Raw genomic sequence first — 15,350 nt, forward strand, 5'->3', positions numbered from 1 at the left:
ATTGGTGGAGGGCGAGGCGGAGAATAGAGAACGAACCTCGGCTGATCGAGTGGATGAGTAATCAGATGAGACATGGTGTTGCCTGCAAGAAGCAGATGTGGGATTAATCATTGGATTGTGACAGATCCAAGTCCAAAGAAGCCATGGGACAAGAAGCCATCGAGTGTCGTTTGGCAGTTCGTGGTTTGCCCTGTTTGTCGCCTTTGCGCTGTATGTTCCTGGCACGTGACGGGCGCCATCTCCATCTCCGAAGTGGATCTTTCGTCTTCTTCATCCTTCGTCCTTCATCAACGGTCAGGGCTCCACCATCCAACGGTCGGCGGGGAAGCTTTGCCATGTTGTTTTCTTGCAGAATTCAGACATCAAACCATTCCGTGAAGAACAGATGCCCATGATGGGACTCCCGCCAACTTATATGTTCACTCCGGGTGGGATGATGTCTTGCCCACATCATCATCCGGACTGGATGTCGGCCCGAATCTAGAAAGGAAAACACAACAACCGACTAGAGTCCGTCGAATATCTCCGTCCCCCGTCGTGTTACGTTGTCAATCTCTGTACGACATGAGCACGGATCGAATCCGTGGCTAGTCGAGCTACTCGACATCATCCCTGTCAGGACATGGGGCTGAATCTCCCCAGATTGGATCGATCCTTCCCTTGATCGACTCTTGCATAGCCCTAGCCAATAGCCATTTGCATGCTGTTGAGACATGCGTTGATCTTCAGGGGCATGTTGCATTTTTCCTTGGACCTACAGCATGCCTGCAGTATATTATACTAGCTTTAGCTATCGATGACCCCTGTGTCCATGAAATGGCCCATTCCTGGAGTCCGGCGCCCCTTGCTGGACTACATTCGCCAGACAGCATGCCGGGAAGGAGCCCTCTGGCCCGCGCGCAAAGCAATAATCGAATCGCCATTCTTTAGATACTCCTGTCACCCTTTCAATCTGTCAACTGTATTTTCCATTAGTAGCCATGGCCCCTTGTCGCGCTTTCGCGTTTTTGGTCTCAATTCCATTCGTTCTCGGCTCGTCCGACGCCTCCCTTCCGCCGATACCCGACAATTACGATGTCCTTCAATACGTCGATCCACTCATTGGAAGTGCGAATGGAGGTATCTACCTGCTGTCCGGAATCACCTTCGCGCATAGTCTCATGGTCTTCCAATGCTAACGGAACTGATTCTCCCATCCAGGAAATGTTTTCCCAGGCGCCTCTCTGCCTTATGGCATGGCCAAAGCCGTAGCGGATACAGACTCGCCCAGCAACCAGGGAGGCTTCACGTACGATGGCAGCCGCATCACCGGATTTTCTAGTCTGCATGATTCGGGAACCGGAGGCCAGCCTTCCCTCGGAAATTATCCTCTGTTCCCCTACGTGAAATGTCACGACGACGATGTCAATGGCTGTGTATACCCTAAGAAACAACGGAAGACGAATTACGTTTCCGATTCGGTTAAGGCAAGCCCTGGTTACTTTGGGCTTACGATGGAGTCGGGCATTCGTGTGGACATGACGGTGGCTCATCATACGTCCCTCATTCGGTTTCAATTTCCAACGGATGATAAATCGAGTCCTCTGATCCTTTTGGACCTCACCGATCTGTCTGATACGCGCCAGGACAATGGGACCGTTGACATAGATCCTATGACGGGCCGCATGACAGGACATGCTCGCTTTCAACCGAGTTTTGGAAGCGGCACCTACGTTCCCTATTTCTGTGTCGACTTTGACAGTGCCGCCAAAGTGCGAGACCATGGTGTTTTTATTAATTCACGAGCAAGCACCGATGTCAATAACCTCGAAATTTCACGAAGCATAAATGGATTTCCGCTTCCGGTCAGTTTTCATCCCGTTTTCTAGTGCGTGAAGCTGACAGATGTAGGGAGGTGCATTTGTTCGTTTTGATTCAGCCTCGAATATCACGGTGCAAGCGCGAACTGGTTTGAGTTTTATCAGCAGCGAGCAGGCATGCCGCAATGCCGAAGCCGAAATCCCCAATTTTGACTTTGAAGCTACCCATTCAGCGGCAGTTGAGCTGTGGACGGAGAAGATGACACCAATTCGAGTTTCCAAACAGGGGGTTAACTCTTCGGTCTTGACGAATTTCTACAGTGGGATTTACCGTACAATGATCAACCCGCAAGATTTTACAGGGGAAAACCCTCTATGGAAGAGCACCGAGCCATACTTTGATTCATTCTACTGGTATGTGTCTCATCCTCTGTAGATCCTCTTCCTGACAGTAAATCAGCCTCTGGGATTCTTTCCGGTCCCAGTTGCCTTTCTTGACTATCTTTGATCCGAAGTCTCTGGCCAGAATGATCCGCTCTTTGATCGATACCCAGCAGAACCTGGGATGGCTTCCTGACTGCCGCATGTCTCTCTGCAAAGGTTTGTGTCTACTATTGACCTTTTGAATGGGACTCACACCATCCTAGGATACACTCAGGGCGGTTCCAACGCGGATGTCGTTCTTGCGGACGCATACCTTAAGGGGATTACGGAAAACATTGATTGGCAGGCAGGCTACGCAGCGGTGAAGAAGGACGCTGAAGAAGAACCTTTTGACTGGTCGAATGAGGGCCGAGGTGGACTGATCAGCTGGAAATCGTTGAATTACATCCCGGTTGAGGACTTCGACTATCTTGGATTTGGAACCATGACGCGGAGTGTCTCTCGTACACTGGAATACTGCTACGACGACTTCAGTATTGCACAGATGGCCCGTGGTCTGGGAAGGACAGGTGACGTGGAGAAATACGAAACCAGCTCTCGCAACTGGGAGAATATTTTCCGAGATGATCAAACCTCGCTCATCAATGGGACGGATACGGGATTCACAGGGTTCTTCCAGCCCAAGTATCTTAATGGGACATGGGGATACCAGGTATGCTCCCTTAACCTTGGCTGCATGATATGGTGCTAACAATGACCAGGACCCTGTCGCCTGCTCTAGCATTGATACAAGCGGACGAGCATGCTCTCTGCAGAACAACGCCGCCGAAACATTCGAATCCAGTATCTGGGAATACCAATTGTATATTCTACCTATTCTGCCATGCTAGCCGCACCAACTAACGTGTACAATCCAGCTTTGTCCCCCATGACATGGCCACGCTCATCACCTACCTCGGCGGGCCCTCCCAATTCGTCCGCCGCCTCGACTACCTTCATGACACCGGCATCACCTACATTGGTAACGAGCCCTCCTTCCTTACTGTCTTCCAATATCACTACGCCGCACGCCCCGCCAAATCGACCGCTCGCGCCCACTTCTACATCCCCAAATTCTTCAATCCCAGCCCCGCCGGTCTCCCGGGTAACGACGACTCCGGGGCTATGGGCTCTTTCGTCGCAATGACCATGATGGGCCTCTTCCCTAACCCCGGCCAAAACATCTACCTCATCGTTGCTCCATTCTTCGAATCCGTGTCCATCACCTCGCCTCTCACGGGGAACGTCGCGACTCTACGCACCGTCAAATTCGATCCCAGCTACCGCGACGTGTATATCCAGTCCGTGACGCTGGATGGGAAGCCGTATACGAAGAGCTGGGTGGGTCACGACTTCTTCACTGAGGGTAGAGAATTGGTGCTTGTTTTGGGCAGGAATGAGAGCTCTTGGGGGACGGGGGAGGCGGATTTCCCTCCTTCGTTGTCGACTTCTACTGGTTGAATTGGTAGGTATGCTACTGAACCACTTCCTGGGGATTGTAAGTAGGAAGATGGACGAAGTTACCTGAAATCCATTGCCTACAAGATGAGTCGTGCTGAATGCTAGTTCTTCGGCCTAAATATACCGATCCATGTGTTAACATGACTATATGCATCCTCGATCTATCGTTGTGAACAGACTAACCCTAAGACTTCTAGAATAGAAAGGATTGTATATTAACAAGGTGTAAAATAGAACCAGCGCTTCCATTTACACTCCCCGGGCTTTTTTGCGTACGGCAAGTCAACTCACATCACCTTGCTAATGACAACAGATGCCCCCAACCGGAGTCTGAGAGGCTTGAGACTGGTTTAGAGCGGCTCCACCCCATGGATTCCAAAAAGGTCGTCTCCGCAGCTGTTCCTCTAACCCATGCAGTAGCCAGCCTAGTATTCCGCAGGATACTTCCACCATTGAACAAACCAGATGAGACATGACAGGACCTCTTGAAGAACCCGACAGAGTTAAGCTCCCTCGGAATATTCATCTTCATCCGAGCTGCAGTTATACTCTACAGCATCGATAAATGTTGGAACCTTCCACGATGTTGGCGGTAGGTCCCGGTTGTTTCATGGCTCATCCCACGATGCATGTCATGTGGCCATGACTACATAAGCCATGGTTTTCATCGTATAGTTAGAGATGATCATCCAATTCCTTCTCATCTCCCTGCTTCGTTTCCGTTCTTGATAATAAACAGCCAGTTCTTTCATGGACCAGACCTCTTCACCAGAGAACAAAGCAGTCTCAGTCCAAGTGATGGGTCTCGACTATCGGCACGGTATCTCCGTGCTGGAGGCGGTGGTGTACATTCCCACGTTCATCGTCGCTCTATTGGTCGTGTTCAGGCATGGATTCCGCAAGAGCGCTGGCTGGACCACCTTGGTGATGTTTGCGCTGGTGCGCGTCGTCGGATCCTTCGTTCATCTCGCAACCCTCGCCCACCCCCTCTCGTCAGACCTTTACCTGACATACGCCGTATGCTTCGCCATCGGCCTGTTCCAGCTGACCGTTTCCTGTATCGGCCTCCTTTCTCGAGTGTGCATACACCCCACCGCCAATCCTGCCCCATTTCCTAACCCCCACGGAACCCGCCTAGGTATGTCCTATACTGACAGTGGGAAACCCGCCCACCCATGTCTCTTTGGACTCCTCAGCCTCGCAACCATAGCGGCCATGATCCTCAGCATCATCGGGCAGGTGCAAAGCGCCGACGCGGAACGGCCGGCCTCCGCGAATTCCTTGTCCCAGGCCAGCGTGGTGATCTTCCTCGTCGTCTGGGCCGGCCTCGCTATCTTGGTGTTCTCGATGGCGTCCCGAAATCGATATATCAAGGCTGAAGAGCGCAGGCTTGTCCGTGCGGTTGCGCTGTCGATGCCCTTTCTGCTGGTTCGCGTGCTCTACTCGTTTCTCGGGTCGTTTTCGCACAATCCTGACTTCGATTTGTTGACGGGGAGTCCGGCTGTCTTGCTGGGGATGGCGGTTTTGGAGGAATTTGTTATTTGTGTGGTCTGTCTTGAGGCGGGGGTTATGTTGGCTTAGCGGGAACGTGTAGACCACGGTGAAGAGTCTGAGGCTTTTAGATGGGTGGGAAATAACTGGATGGGGGTTATTTTAGGATCAGAATGGGAGCAAGACTCCTGTTAGAAGAAAGAATATACATATCAAAGGGGGTATAGTCCATTGTCTACGTAGGTTTGTTCCACTAATACTATCTAGATTGGCTTCCGACATCTGAGTGACCGGAACTCCGAGTCGGAAGGACAAGACAACCACTCATCCGAGACCGAAGAATCCCCTGTAAAACCCAGTCTGCTTGTCCGTGAACAATCGGATTCCCGACCCGAATAGGGAAAACCCCCTTCGAGTGACATCATCACCTCAGTATAGATCTACTAAAGCACCAAATCCCCCTCACAACCGACAGCCATACGTCTCGAAATCCGCACTGCTAACTCTTCGCTCCGCATCCGCCATGCTCGCTGAAATCGACACCCTCGAAATCCACGTCCTCGTCAACGACGAGCTGGATCCCATCTCGCCGAGCCCGAATCCCGCCGTGCAGGTCGCCAGCCGGTTCATGGGCATCCCACTCAGTCCGCTAGACCCTGCCTCCGAGCGAGGCGGCGCGCAGATGGAAATGCGCATGGATAATATCTGCTGTGCGGCGCACGGCATTTCCCTGCTGCTTGTGCGTGCTTTGTTCTCTGTCTCTTTCTCTCTCTCTCTCTTCCCTACAGGACGGGCCCGTGACCTCGAACCTAATATAACACCCAAAATAGATTGCCACCAAAGGCGACAAGAAGCACGTTCTGCTCTTCGACGCCGGGCCCGAAGGCGACGTCTGGGAGCGGAACTCTGCGCGCTTGCGAGCAGAGGTCGGGCGCATCGAGCACGTTGCTCTGTCGCATTATCATCGGGATCACTCGGGTACGTAGCTAGATCAGGACACCGACAGTCAACACTCTATAGAACACTCGGCTTATTGCATATCCACGAACTGGGACACTAAACAGGTGGTCTAACCCGGGCAATCGAACTGATCAACGCCAGCAAACTCGCCACCGGAGGAACGGGGACGGCGGTCGTGGTGGACGTGCACCCCGACCGACCAGCCTATCGAGGCGTGCAAGCCGACCGCCCGATTTCTCTCGAGGCGGACCCGTCGTTCGAAGAGCTCGAAGCCGCCGGAGCGACCCTGGTCAAGAGTGACCGGGCGCATACGGTGCTGGATGATTTCTTCCTGGTCTCGGGCGAGATTCCGCGCGACACGACCTACGAGGATGGCATCTACGGCGGGATCCGGTTCAACGAGGGCACGGGGCAGTGGGAGGAGGATACGCTGATCATGGAGGAGCGCTACGTGATGTGTAATATCAAAGGTGTGTCTATCTGACTGACATCTTGGACTTAGGGCTTTCTGACGGGAGGTGATGTAGGGAAGGGGCTTGTGGTCTTCACGGGCTGTGGCCATGCCGGGGTGGTGAATACGTGCCGGGACGCGGTTAAGCTCGGAAACGGCAGTTCGTTGTACTGCGTTGTGGGCGGGTATCATTTGGCAGATGCCGACGATGCCAAGTTAAATGCGACGATGGGGGATTTGAAAAAGCTGGATCCGAAGGTCTTGCTTACCGGTCATTGCACGGGGTGGCGGTTCAAGTGTGTTATTGCAAGAGATATACCGAATTGTCTCGTGCCGTGTTTCTCGGGGAGCAAATACACTTTGTAAGGTTGAACGGAGGTCAGGGAATGCGTATAAGGGTGATTGATTTGCAAAGCTATGTGGTCAGGAGTGAGTGGAGTCTTTCTTTCTTTCTTTCTTTTTTTTTTCCCTCTCTGGTCCGAGGACATTGTATACCGAATCTCGACATGTGTGTATTCACCGCATGCAAACACGCCACAGGCTCAGGGATTGCAAAGAAAGTGACCGGGGCCTAAGGCTTATGGCAGTTGGACTGAACAGGTATTAAATGGAGAGACGAGAGTTTTCATTGGTGGCTTCAAGAAGCGTTTCCATTCAGCACGACGCTGTCCAGTTTGTTCTTCCATACCTAGTTTGTAATAATCTAACTCCTTCAAGGCTTCAAGGGCAACTCATGCTTGTCGAGAAATTCAGCCCAGGTTTGAAGCTTCAGTCCAGGGATCTGACAGCAACAGTCAGCACAATAACTAAAATCATTCACAACCATGACATTGCCGACCTCATACGCCTGGACAAACTCCTCATTGGCATAGACATTGCCGCACTCCTCGAATATCATAAGTTGCTCTGCAAAGTCCAGAGCAATCTCCTCAGACATCCCATCACGGGCTTGGAGCATCTCCTGGAATTCACTGGAGGTGAGTTTCCGGTATTGCGTTGGAACGTTGTACCCTATCTTGTGTATTAGACGTGAACAGCTGGGGTGGTGGAGCAACGTGCTCTTTCTAATAGTCGCCAGCTTGTCCGCCTCCGACAAGGCTTGGGAATAGAACGCAATCGTCTTTTCGAAGTAGTGAGAGCCCGCCGCAAGGATGGAAAGCACAAGCTTGCCGGTGTCGGCGATAGCGACGTTGGGCATCACAGTGTCCAGGCTGTGCGGGAATGACAGTGTATAAATCCCCGAGGCATCCTACACCAGAGTCAGATCCTTATGCCCGGGTTGCTTTGAATCAGAAGCGCACTTACCTTCGTAGGAAGATATCTATCCGGCGTGGTCAGACAGTTCTCGAAGTAATTCGGAAAGAGGATAGTCGTGGTCTTAGCCCAGAGCTCCGCATACTAGGCCCGGATATACTCCGTCACCAAGCTTTTGCCCTTCCAGTGATGCACGTTCAGGAACTTGCCGCCGGACAAGGCCACGGGGTCAGGAAGGGCGCTCCAAAGCAGGTGCTTCAGCGTGGGGGTTTGGGCCGCGGCGTCGGCAATCGCTTTGCCCTGCGCGATCTCAATGTCTGTGGACTGCGTCTGCCAAAAATCCGTCAGGGCGAAGATGACATCCGCGCCGGAGAATGCGGTGGCGAGAGCGTCGCGGCCGCTGCTGAGGTCGGCGCAGTAGAGCTCTGCTCCGCGTTCAGCAAGCGCCCTTGCAGCTGGTTTTTCGGCATTGCGGGTAAGCGCTCGGACATGATAGATGTCTGGATGTTCGAAGAGGCTGTTTGCCACGGCACCGCCCTGCCACGATGTTAGTTCAAGGGCAAGAGGTACGTTCAATTGTCGCTCGTGGATGGGAGGGCGTGGTTAAGACAGACCTGGGCGCCGGTAGCTCCGATGACGACTACAGTCTGGTTGTGGGGTAAATTGAATGGGACAGGTAGGTTTGGAGTAGAAACTGAGCTCGGAGGAAGCCCTGTCTGCCGAGCGTTCCGTGACTTTTCACTGCGGTACGTTAATTTCTACTCCACCTGATTACAGATAATTTTGGAGAAGTAAAATACACCAAGAGGATAACTTCATTTTGACACGCGCCTACACTGTGTATGTATTTTGAATTGTCATATTAGAAATCCTTTTTCTCCATGGACATCGGATGGACGGCAATGCCGTTACTAAACAAAATCCAGTATATAAACGTTCATAGATCCCTGAATTATCGTTGACATTCTGTTTCATCAATTCAAAATATTCAGTACAGACACATTCAAGTCCATCAAAAATGTCTAACACCAACACCGCTCTTTTCACTCCCATCAAAATCGGTCCTATCAACTTCAAGCATCGAATTGTCTTTGCCGCTTTGACACGTGGTAGAAACGATGAGAACCACGTCGCTACCGACCTCCAGGCGGAATACTACGGTCAGCGTGCTACCGATGGTGGCCTTATGATTGTTGAGGCCATGAATGTCAACCAGCAGGCCGGTATGAGTCCTGGTACTCCTGGTATCTTTTCCAAGGAGCACGTTGAGGGCTGGAAAAAGGTCACTGCTGCTGTCCACGCGAAGGGTGGTTATATCCAGAGTCAGCTTTGGCACCAGGGCCGTGCCGCTTCTTCCAAGTATATCAAGGAGACCCCCGTTGCTCCTTCTGCCATTGCCATCAAGGGCATGGAGTTCATGGGTGATTATGAGTACGAGACTCCCCGTGAGATCACCAAGCAGGAGATGGAGCAATACGTCAAGGACTTCCAGCATGCTGCCAAGTGCTCTCTTGAGGCTGGATTCGACGGTGTTCAATTTCATGCTGCAAATGGTTTCTTCTTTGACCAATTCTTCAACTCTGCGTCCAACCAGCGTACTGATGAGTACGGTGGATCCCCCGAGAACCGTGCCCGATTTTTCTTCCAGATTCTGGACGGTTTGGTCGAGGCTGTTGGAATTGAGCTTATCTCTGTCCGACTCTCTCCTTGGGCTGCTTTCCTCGATGTCGAGGATGATGACTCTTACGCCACTTGGGGTTACGTTGTCAAGAGGCTCCAATCTGAATACACCAAGCTTGCTTTCCTTGATATGGTCGAGCCCCGCTCAGTGTTGTACGACGACCATTACAACTTTGAGCAAAAGGAGTCTCTTGATCCTTTCCGTGCTATCTGGAAGGGACCTATTGTCACAACTGGTGGTTACACTTACGATCCTAAGCGCGCCTTCGATATTGCTGAGAAGTATCCTAACAACTTGACTGGTTTCGGTCGTCTTTTTATTGCGAACCCCGATCTTGTCGAACGTCTTCGCAACAACTGGCCTTTGAACAAGTATAACCGTCCTACTTTTTACGTTGGTGGCGCCAAGGGTTACGTTGATTACCCATTCTACGAGACCAAATGAACTACTCTGATGGATCTTTTAGTTGGGATGGGTCTTTCGCTAGTTTTTGGGCTGTTGACTGAATACTATACTGTATGTAGATACTTGCTTGGTTAGAGTATAGAGACTTAGACATCTAGAATGAAACATTGCATTGATCAAGAGTCGTTTCTGTAACTGTGCTCAAGGACTTCCCATTTTTGGGGACTCCTGCTGCGTCATCCGTTTCTGCTCAAAGCCATATGTTTAAGAGATTTTCTGGGATCCAAGAATCCAGCTCAATAAATATAAGCATCTATATGTTTATTAACCAATTTTGACGTGTCACCTAGGCTGAAGAGATTGGAAACATTAGTCCATATTAATGTCCGATCCTGGCTCTTCTTTTACGTAGTAACTGTGTTCGGTAGAAAGATAATGAACATCTCCTGTATGTCTGTGAATATGCATTTAATGTAGAAGATTCTTACTACATATATAATATCTCCGATTCTCTAACTTTGTTTCCTAAACTTTCGCAAAGTCGATTTGTGTTCCTTACATTTATGTGTTCGACGATGAACAGGCAGCAAGCCATTACCGTAATATTGAGAGTATCGCCGAGGTTTTTTGGCTTTCCGAATATAAATTCCCGCTTTTTCTAGAAGTATTTCATTCTTTGGAGTTTTTGGAGAGGCTGAGACTATTTTTGTTATTCGCTTTTTTATCGCTTTGTTTTGGGTGTTCACGTATCGACGCTCGTTGCTCGGCTCTTAGTTGTTGAGGTTGTCCCATACCAATCCATCGGCTTATGCGGGTGATTGCGATATAAGTGATTTGTTGGATTGGCGGCCGTTTAACAAATTGTGCATGTCCGTATTAACGTGGCGCGGAAGGTTATGATTAAGGGAGGTGTGAGAATCTATATATTTCGTGATCAAGTTCTGCTGCGCTTCGCTGACCGTGCCACTGGCGTTTAACACTTTTCCACGTTGAAAGCGCATGCGGTGCGTAAACATCGACTGCAACTAGCAGATTCTGTAGTTAAGTAGATATGATGCTACTAAGCATAGGATAAAACTATAGAAGAACCGGGTGGCCGTTTATCACTTCAGTTTTGGAAGAGATATACTTTCCCTCCACCGAGGGGGCTTCAAAGGGGAGTAGCATCTATAGAAATTTTGAGACGCTTCAATTACAGAGAAAGCAGAGCACTCAGTCAATTCACCGTAAATACGCCAAGCATGCTAAAAAGACACATCTGGATACGCCCGTATCCGCGGTTCTACGGCATCTGGACAGGACGGGGTCGCTCTTTCTACCTAGTTGATGCTAAACCCATCGTCTTTCGCTGTTTGCTTGATACGTAGGGCCGTAGAAAAATATAGCGAATAGCATCTGCATGCATCGGCGGGAAAGTATTTACCATGCATCATGCGACCGTGTACAGGCTTGCATCCACCTATTATATTCTAGTCGTAAACGAAAGCCATTTACCACTCACAATTTTCCTCGCAAGGGTGTAAGCATACACGCCCAAGGAATACAATAGCAGTCAGCAGACTGACCAGTGGTTGTGTACCAGGAGAATCGAGCATGGTACTACTTAACGATACCAAAGGACTTCAACTTCTCACCTGGCGCAATAGACAAAAAGGTAAAAGAGCCGAAACTCCGAAGGGCAGAAAATGCGTATAGGGCTGATCTTGATCTCTCGGCAAATGGAGTAACCCCCCCGTCCCCCAGTATTGTCTTTCTTATGTACAGTAGACATAAAACAATGTTTTGCTTGACAAGGTAGGTCGGATGGGCTCGTATAAGGAACGATCTTGCTGATCCACGGCCAGAAACGCAGTCCGAGCGATAACCTCATCTGTTCGTACCACCTCACATTTCCAAACCAGCTCACTGTCCACCGTTGCTGCTGCTACTGCCACCACGAGGACAAGCCCATCTCAGAGCCCCCAGGAGAGTGATGATGCTCTAAGCCACCTCCCAAAGTTCAATCATTCAAATCGGCTTATCGATCTAACCGCACCGCCCGATCCATCGTGGAACTAAGGTGCGCCTCGTGCACACGGAAATCGACCCCTACGCCCCGACTATGTCAAAAGCCGATGATTATAGTCTCCTCATCTCATTTGTGATTAACACTGTGTCTGAAAACATGATTCACGCCGTGAATACGACATCAATCAACGCACCATTTGACGTTTCAGAATGGGATCTCTCGGGCTTTCGCGAAGCACCAAGGAAAACGGTACAGCCGGTGCGAGTCCAGGAGTCCGGAATCTCGGTGGAGGGGAAAGTCGTGGACAATAAAGAGTTTGCTGAATTTGCTAACCCTGGAAAGACCCCTAATGTGGTAGTTTTCATTCAGGCTACGCGATTCTGGATCTGGGAGGATGCCGTCAACAAGGAATTGAACCATATTGATCTTGAGGAATTTCGGCCTTTGGCCCAGTTGGGTGGGGTGACGTATGGTACATGTAGTTTGACGATTAACTGATTCCAAGGTTTGAGAGAGCATTTGATGTTCTCACGCGAATTTATTTCTCTCGGCTTTAGACATCTAGACAACCTCATTATGATCCGCACTCAGTAGCTTCAGCAATACCTTGTGTGTTCAGAGCTACCTCATTGATGTCGCGTGACAGAGGAAGGTTTATCGCTCGAAAGATTTATGTCCAAATTTCGATTTTAACCGAGTTAGACTACAAGACTGAGTCTCTCAGCCCATGCAACATGAAGGGCACCGATCTCAATACTGCGAGCGAAATATATCTAGTTTTGGAGGGTTAGATGTGAGAATATTGTGATGCAGAATGGCGTGTATGACTCAGATGCTAGCTAGATCAACGTCCACCAGATAAACTCTCGTACAAAGGTCCAAATTCAGAGTACCACTTGTCGACAATCCCCTTGCTCATCCCAGGGGCGATCATAGTATCTCCACGCTTAAGACCGGAAACGAACAAGTCCAAAAACTCCTCCACGGACAGAACATTCGGATTCTTATGCTTCTTGTTATCATCGGGATCATCGAGATCGCGATGCAAATTAGTTGCGACCGACGGAGGAGCAACTTCGACGATCTTGATCTTCTCGTAGCCCCCCCGGGATAGCTGTGACCGAAGAGCCATGGACCAAAAGTGCAGCCAGGCTTTCGTGCCATTGTACACCGGATTGATCACGGAGAAGGGAACGAAAGCGAGGATCGATGAGACATTGATGATTGTGGCACCCTGCGGCTTGTTCTTAAAGTGCTCCAGGAGGCCCAGCGCCAGGTGCATAGGTCCTCGAACATTGATGTCGATTTCTTGGTCGGCTTTCAGCAGGAAGTCGGCGGGTTCATCCTGCAAGACGTGCAGTGGCCGTTGGACGCCGGCATTATTGATCAAGCAGTCGACCTCCGGATACTTGGCAATAACGGTGTCGATGAATGAAGGGATTTGTTCGATCTTTCCAGTATCGAGGACAAAGTAATCTGTGGCGCCAATCTCTTGGGCTGTTTGGCGTAGATTGCTCTCTGTCCGCCCTGCTAAAATGACCTTTTTTCCTTCTCTCAATAAGAACTCTGACATTGCTTTACCCAAGCCTCCCCCACCGCCGGTCACAATAGCACAGGAGAAAGGGAGAGAAGACATGGCCTTGTATCTACTATCGGCTTGAATTGAGTTGTAAGGAATGCTTGGAACGTCTCCTTACGCTTATACCAACATTAGGAAGCCGGCGGAATAGTCGTTTTGTCATGAGATCATAAATCCAAGTTCCAATGGCTGGGGGCGTCGGCGACGCTTATGAAAGGCCGAGTTCATGGGATCCATAATTGATGGGGTAAAAACTCCACGCCAACTCGCCCCCGGGGTTGAAAGTATGACGCCTAGAGACGCCTCTCCACTTGAGTATCGGCTTTGATACTTGACATGTCCGGCGTGTGAATTTCAAATCTATTTCAACTCAGGTTACTATATATTCAACATACTCAACCTTTCACCATTCACACTTACATCAATCGCACCTTCACACAAAATGGCTCTTCATACAGCACTTCGTCACACGACTCTCGACTCTTGGAAGAGTATTCGAGAGGTGCAAGAGCCTCGCCCGACCGTTGGCAACCACGAGGTGCTCATCAAAGTCCGCAGTGCTGCCCTCAACTACAGAGACGTTGCCATCGCCACTGGAAAATATCCATTCGCTACGAAAGACCAGGTCGTTCCCGGATCGGGTGCTGCCGGCGACGTCGTCGAAGTTGGCCCAGGAGTAGTGGGCTTCGCTCTAGGTGATAAAGTCGTAGCCGCCTTCGATCCAGCCACACTGTACGGACCGATCAAGTCCTGGCAAACTGGACTGGGTGGGCCAGTCGACGGCGTCCTTAGATAGTACATTGCCCTTCCCGCACAGAGTGTCGTGAGGATCCCCGAGTCCTCTACCCTCAGCTATGCTCAATGGGCCAGTGTCGTCTGTACCGGTGTGACGGCCTGGAACGCGCTTTATGGAGCTCTCCCACTAAAGCCAGGCCAAACTGTTCTTTTCCAAGGTAAGCCAATTTCTCATGATCAAGGATCGTAGCTATAAGTGATTACATGACTGACCCTATCTGTTAGGAACCGGGGGAGTGTCTGTCACTGGCCTTGCATTAGCTAAGGCCGCGGGTGCGATCACGATCATCACATCTTCTTCTGACGATAAGCTCCAGTATGTGAAGGAGAAGTACGGTGTTGACCACGTCATCAACTACAAGAAGTCTCCCGATTGGGCAAGCGAGGTTCAAAAGATTACTGGTGGCCGTGGTGTCGAATATTGAGAATGGTGGGTCCGGTACCATCAAGCAGTCCCTTGATGCCATTGCGTTTGGAGGTACTATTGCGGTCGTCGGATTCCTCTCCATTGCTGCACAAGAGGACATGCCCGATGTCGCTCTTCTTGCCTTGGGCAAGGGAGCCAATGTCCGCGGGATCATGATCGGATCGAAGCAAATGCTTGAGGATGCCGTTTGCTTTATCGGCTCTCACGACTTGGCCATCCCGGTTGAGAAGACCTTCAAGTTCGGCCGTGCCTCGGTGATCAATGCCTTTGATTACATGACAAGTGGACAACATATTGGAAAGATCTGTATCGATTTTTAGAGCAAATACCGCAGTGTGAAGAACCGTTCATTAGAAAGCGGAACAAAAGTGAATTTAACGCCTTGACAAAGAAGCCCTGAGCTTACAGCAAAGTGCATGGCGTCGCCAATCAAAATTTCTTCCCCACTGACTTTCTTTCTCGTAGAATTCTGGCGGAACCCCATTAATCAACTGGACGGATGTATCTCACGTTTGAGGAACGGCAAGATCATCTGTTTTTAAGAAAAGAAATTATAGCCGATTTGGGGCCCGACATTGCTCGAGGAAGACGCGTGGAAGCATATTGTCATTGAGTG

The 15,350-nt window shown here is 50.3% G+C and overlaps 8 protein-coding genes across 8 annotated transcripts; 6 read left to right on the forward strand and 2 right to left on the reverse strand.

Moving 5' to 3' along the window:
* Positions 1 to 980: 980 nt before the first annotated feature.
* P170DRAFT_393818 (glycoside hydrolase family 92 protein) lies at positions 981 to 3,921 on the forward strand (the record flags this gene model as incomplete). Its single annotated transcript, XM_024846033.1, has 7 exons — positions 981 to 1,119; positions 1,201 to 1,844; positions 1,891 to 2,213; positions 2,260 to 2,399; positions 2,447 to 2,895; positions 2,945 to 3,045; positions 3,101 to 3,921. The coding sequence occupies 7 exons, from the start codon at positions 981 to 983 to the stop codon at positions 3,681 to 3,683; spliced, it is 2,379 nt and encodes a 792-aa protein (XP_024699128.1). The 3' UTR covers positions 3,684 to 3,921.
* A 403-nt stretch (positions 3,922 to 4,324) lies between these two features.
* P170DRAFT_63216 (uncharacterized protein) lies at positions 4,325 to 5,380 on the forward strand. The gene has a single exon (XM_024855308.1). The coding sequence runs from the start codon at positions 4,434 to 4,436 to the stop codon at positions 5,262 to 5,264; it is 831 nt and encodes a 276-aa protein (XP_024699129.1). The 5' UTR covers positions 4,325 to 4,433; the 3' UTR covers positions 5,265 to 5,380.
* Positions 5,381 to 5,534: 154 nt separating this feature from the next.
* On the forward strand, positions 5,535 to 7,165 carry P170DRAFT_393821 (MBL fold metallo-hydrolase). Its single transcript, XM_024846034.1, has 4 exons — positions 5,535 to 5,913; positions 6,005 to 6,152; positions 6,239 to 6,604; positions 6,662 to 7,165. Exons 1-4 carry the CDS (start codon positions 5,698 to 5,700, stop codon positions 6,949 to 6,951), a joined length of 1,020 nt encoding a protein of 339 aa, XP_024699130.1. The 5' UTR covers positions 5,535 to 5,697; the 3' UTR covers positions 6,952 to 7,165.
* P170DRAFT_459410 (NAD(P)-binding protein) lies at positions 7,086 to 8,804 on the reverse strand (the record flags this gene model as incomplete). The annotated part of the gene is made up of 5 exons (XM_024851864.1): positions 7,086 to 7,366; positions 7,424 to 7,834; positions 7,891 to 7,983; positions 8,035 to 8,376; positions 8,775 to 8,804. The coding sequence occupies 5 exons, from the start codon at positions 8,802 to 8,804 to the stop codon at positions 7,298 to 7,300; spliced, it is 945 nt and encodes a 314-aa protein (XP_024699131.1). The 3' UTR covers positions 7,086 to 7,297.
* Positions 8,805 to 8,837: 33 nt separating this feature from the next.
* P170DRAFT_418189 (alkene reductase) lies at positions 8,838 to 9,984 on the forward strand. The gene has a single exon (XM_024847201.1). It carries the CDS (start codon positions 8,858 to 8,860, stop codon positions 9,962 to 9,964), a length of 1,107 nt encoding a protein of 368 aa, XP_024699132.1. The 5' UTR covers positions 8,838 to 8,857; the 3' UTR covers positions 9,965 to 9,984.
* A 2,042-nt stretch (positions 9,985 to 12,026) lies between these two features.
* Positions 12,027 to 12,431, forward strand: P170DRAFT_480783 (uncharacterized protein; the record flags this gene model as incomplete). Its single annotated transcript, XM_024853811.1, has 1 exon — positions 12,027 to 12,431. The coding sequence occupies one exon, from the start codon at positions 12,027 to 12,029 to the stop codon at positions 12,429 to 12,431; it is 405 nt and encodes a 134-aa protein (XP_024699133.1).
* Positions 12,432 to 12,777: 346 nt separating this feature from the next.
* Positions 12,778 to 14,004, reverse strand: P170DRAFT_459412 (NAD(P)-binding protein; the record flags this gene model as incomplete). Its single annotated transcript, XM_024851865.1, has 2 exons — positions 13,933 to 14,004; positions 12,778 to 13,872 (listed from the first exon to the last, which is right to left on the reverse strand). Exon 2 carries the CDS (start codon positions 13,567 to 13,569, stop codon positions 12,778 to 12,780), a length of 792 nt encoding a protein of 263 aa, XP_024699134.1. The 5' UTR covers positions 13,570 to 13,872; positions 13,933 to 14,004.
* P170DRAFT_485604 (zinc-dependent alcohol dehydrogenase family protein) lies at positions 13,955 to 15,304 on the forward strand (the record flags this gene model as incomplete). Its single annotated transcript, XM_024853924.1, has 4 exons — positions 13,955 to 14,296; positions 14,330 to 14,465; positions 14,533 to 14,720; positions 14,758 to 15,304. 4 exons carry the CDS (start codon positions 13,955 to 13,957, stop codon positions 15,052 to 15,054), a joined length of 963 nt encoding a protein of 320 aa, XP_024699135.1. The 3' UTR covers positions 15,055 to 15,304.
* Positions 15,305 to 15,350: the final 46 nt, after the last annotated feature.

This window comes from Aspergillus steynii, assembly GCF_002849105.1.
Source record: "Aspergillus steynii IBT 23096 chromosome Unknown P170scaffold_10, whole genome shotgun sequence".
Classification (NCBI taxonomy): domain Eukaryota; kingdom Fungi; phylum Ascomycota; class Eurotiomycetes; order Eurotiales; family Aspergillaceae; genus Aspergillus; species Aspergillus steynii.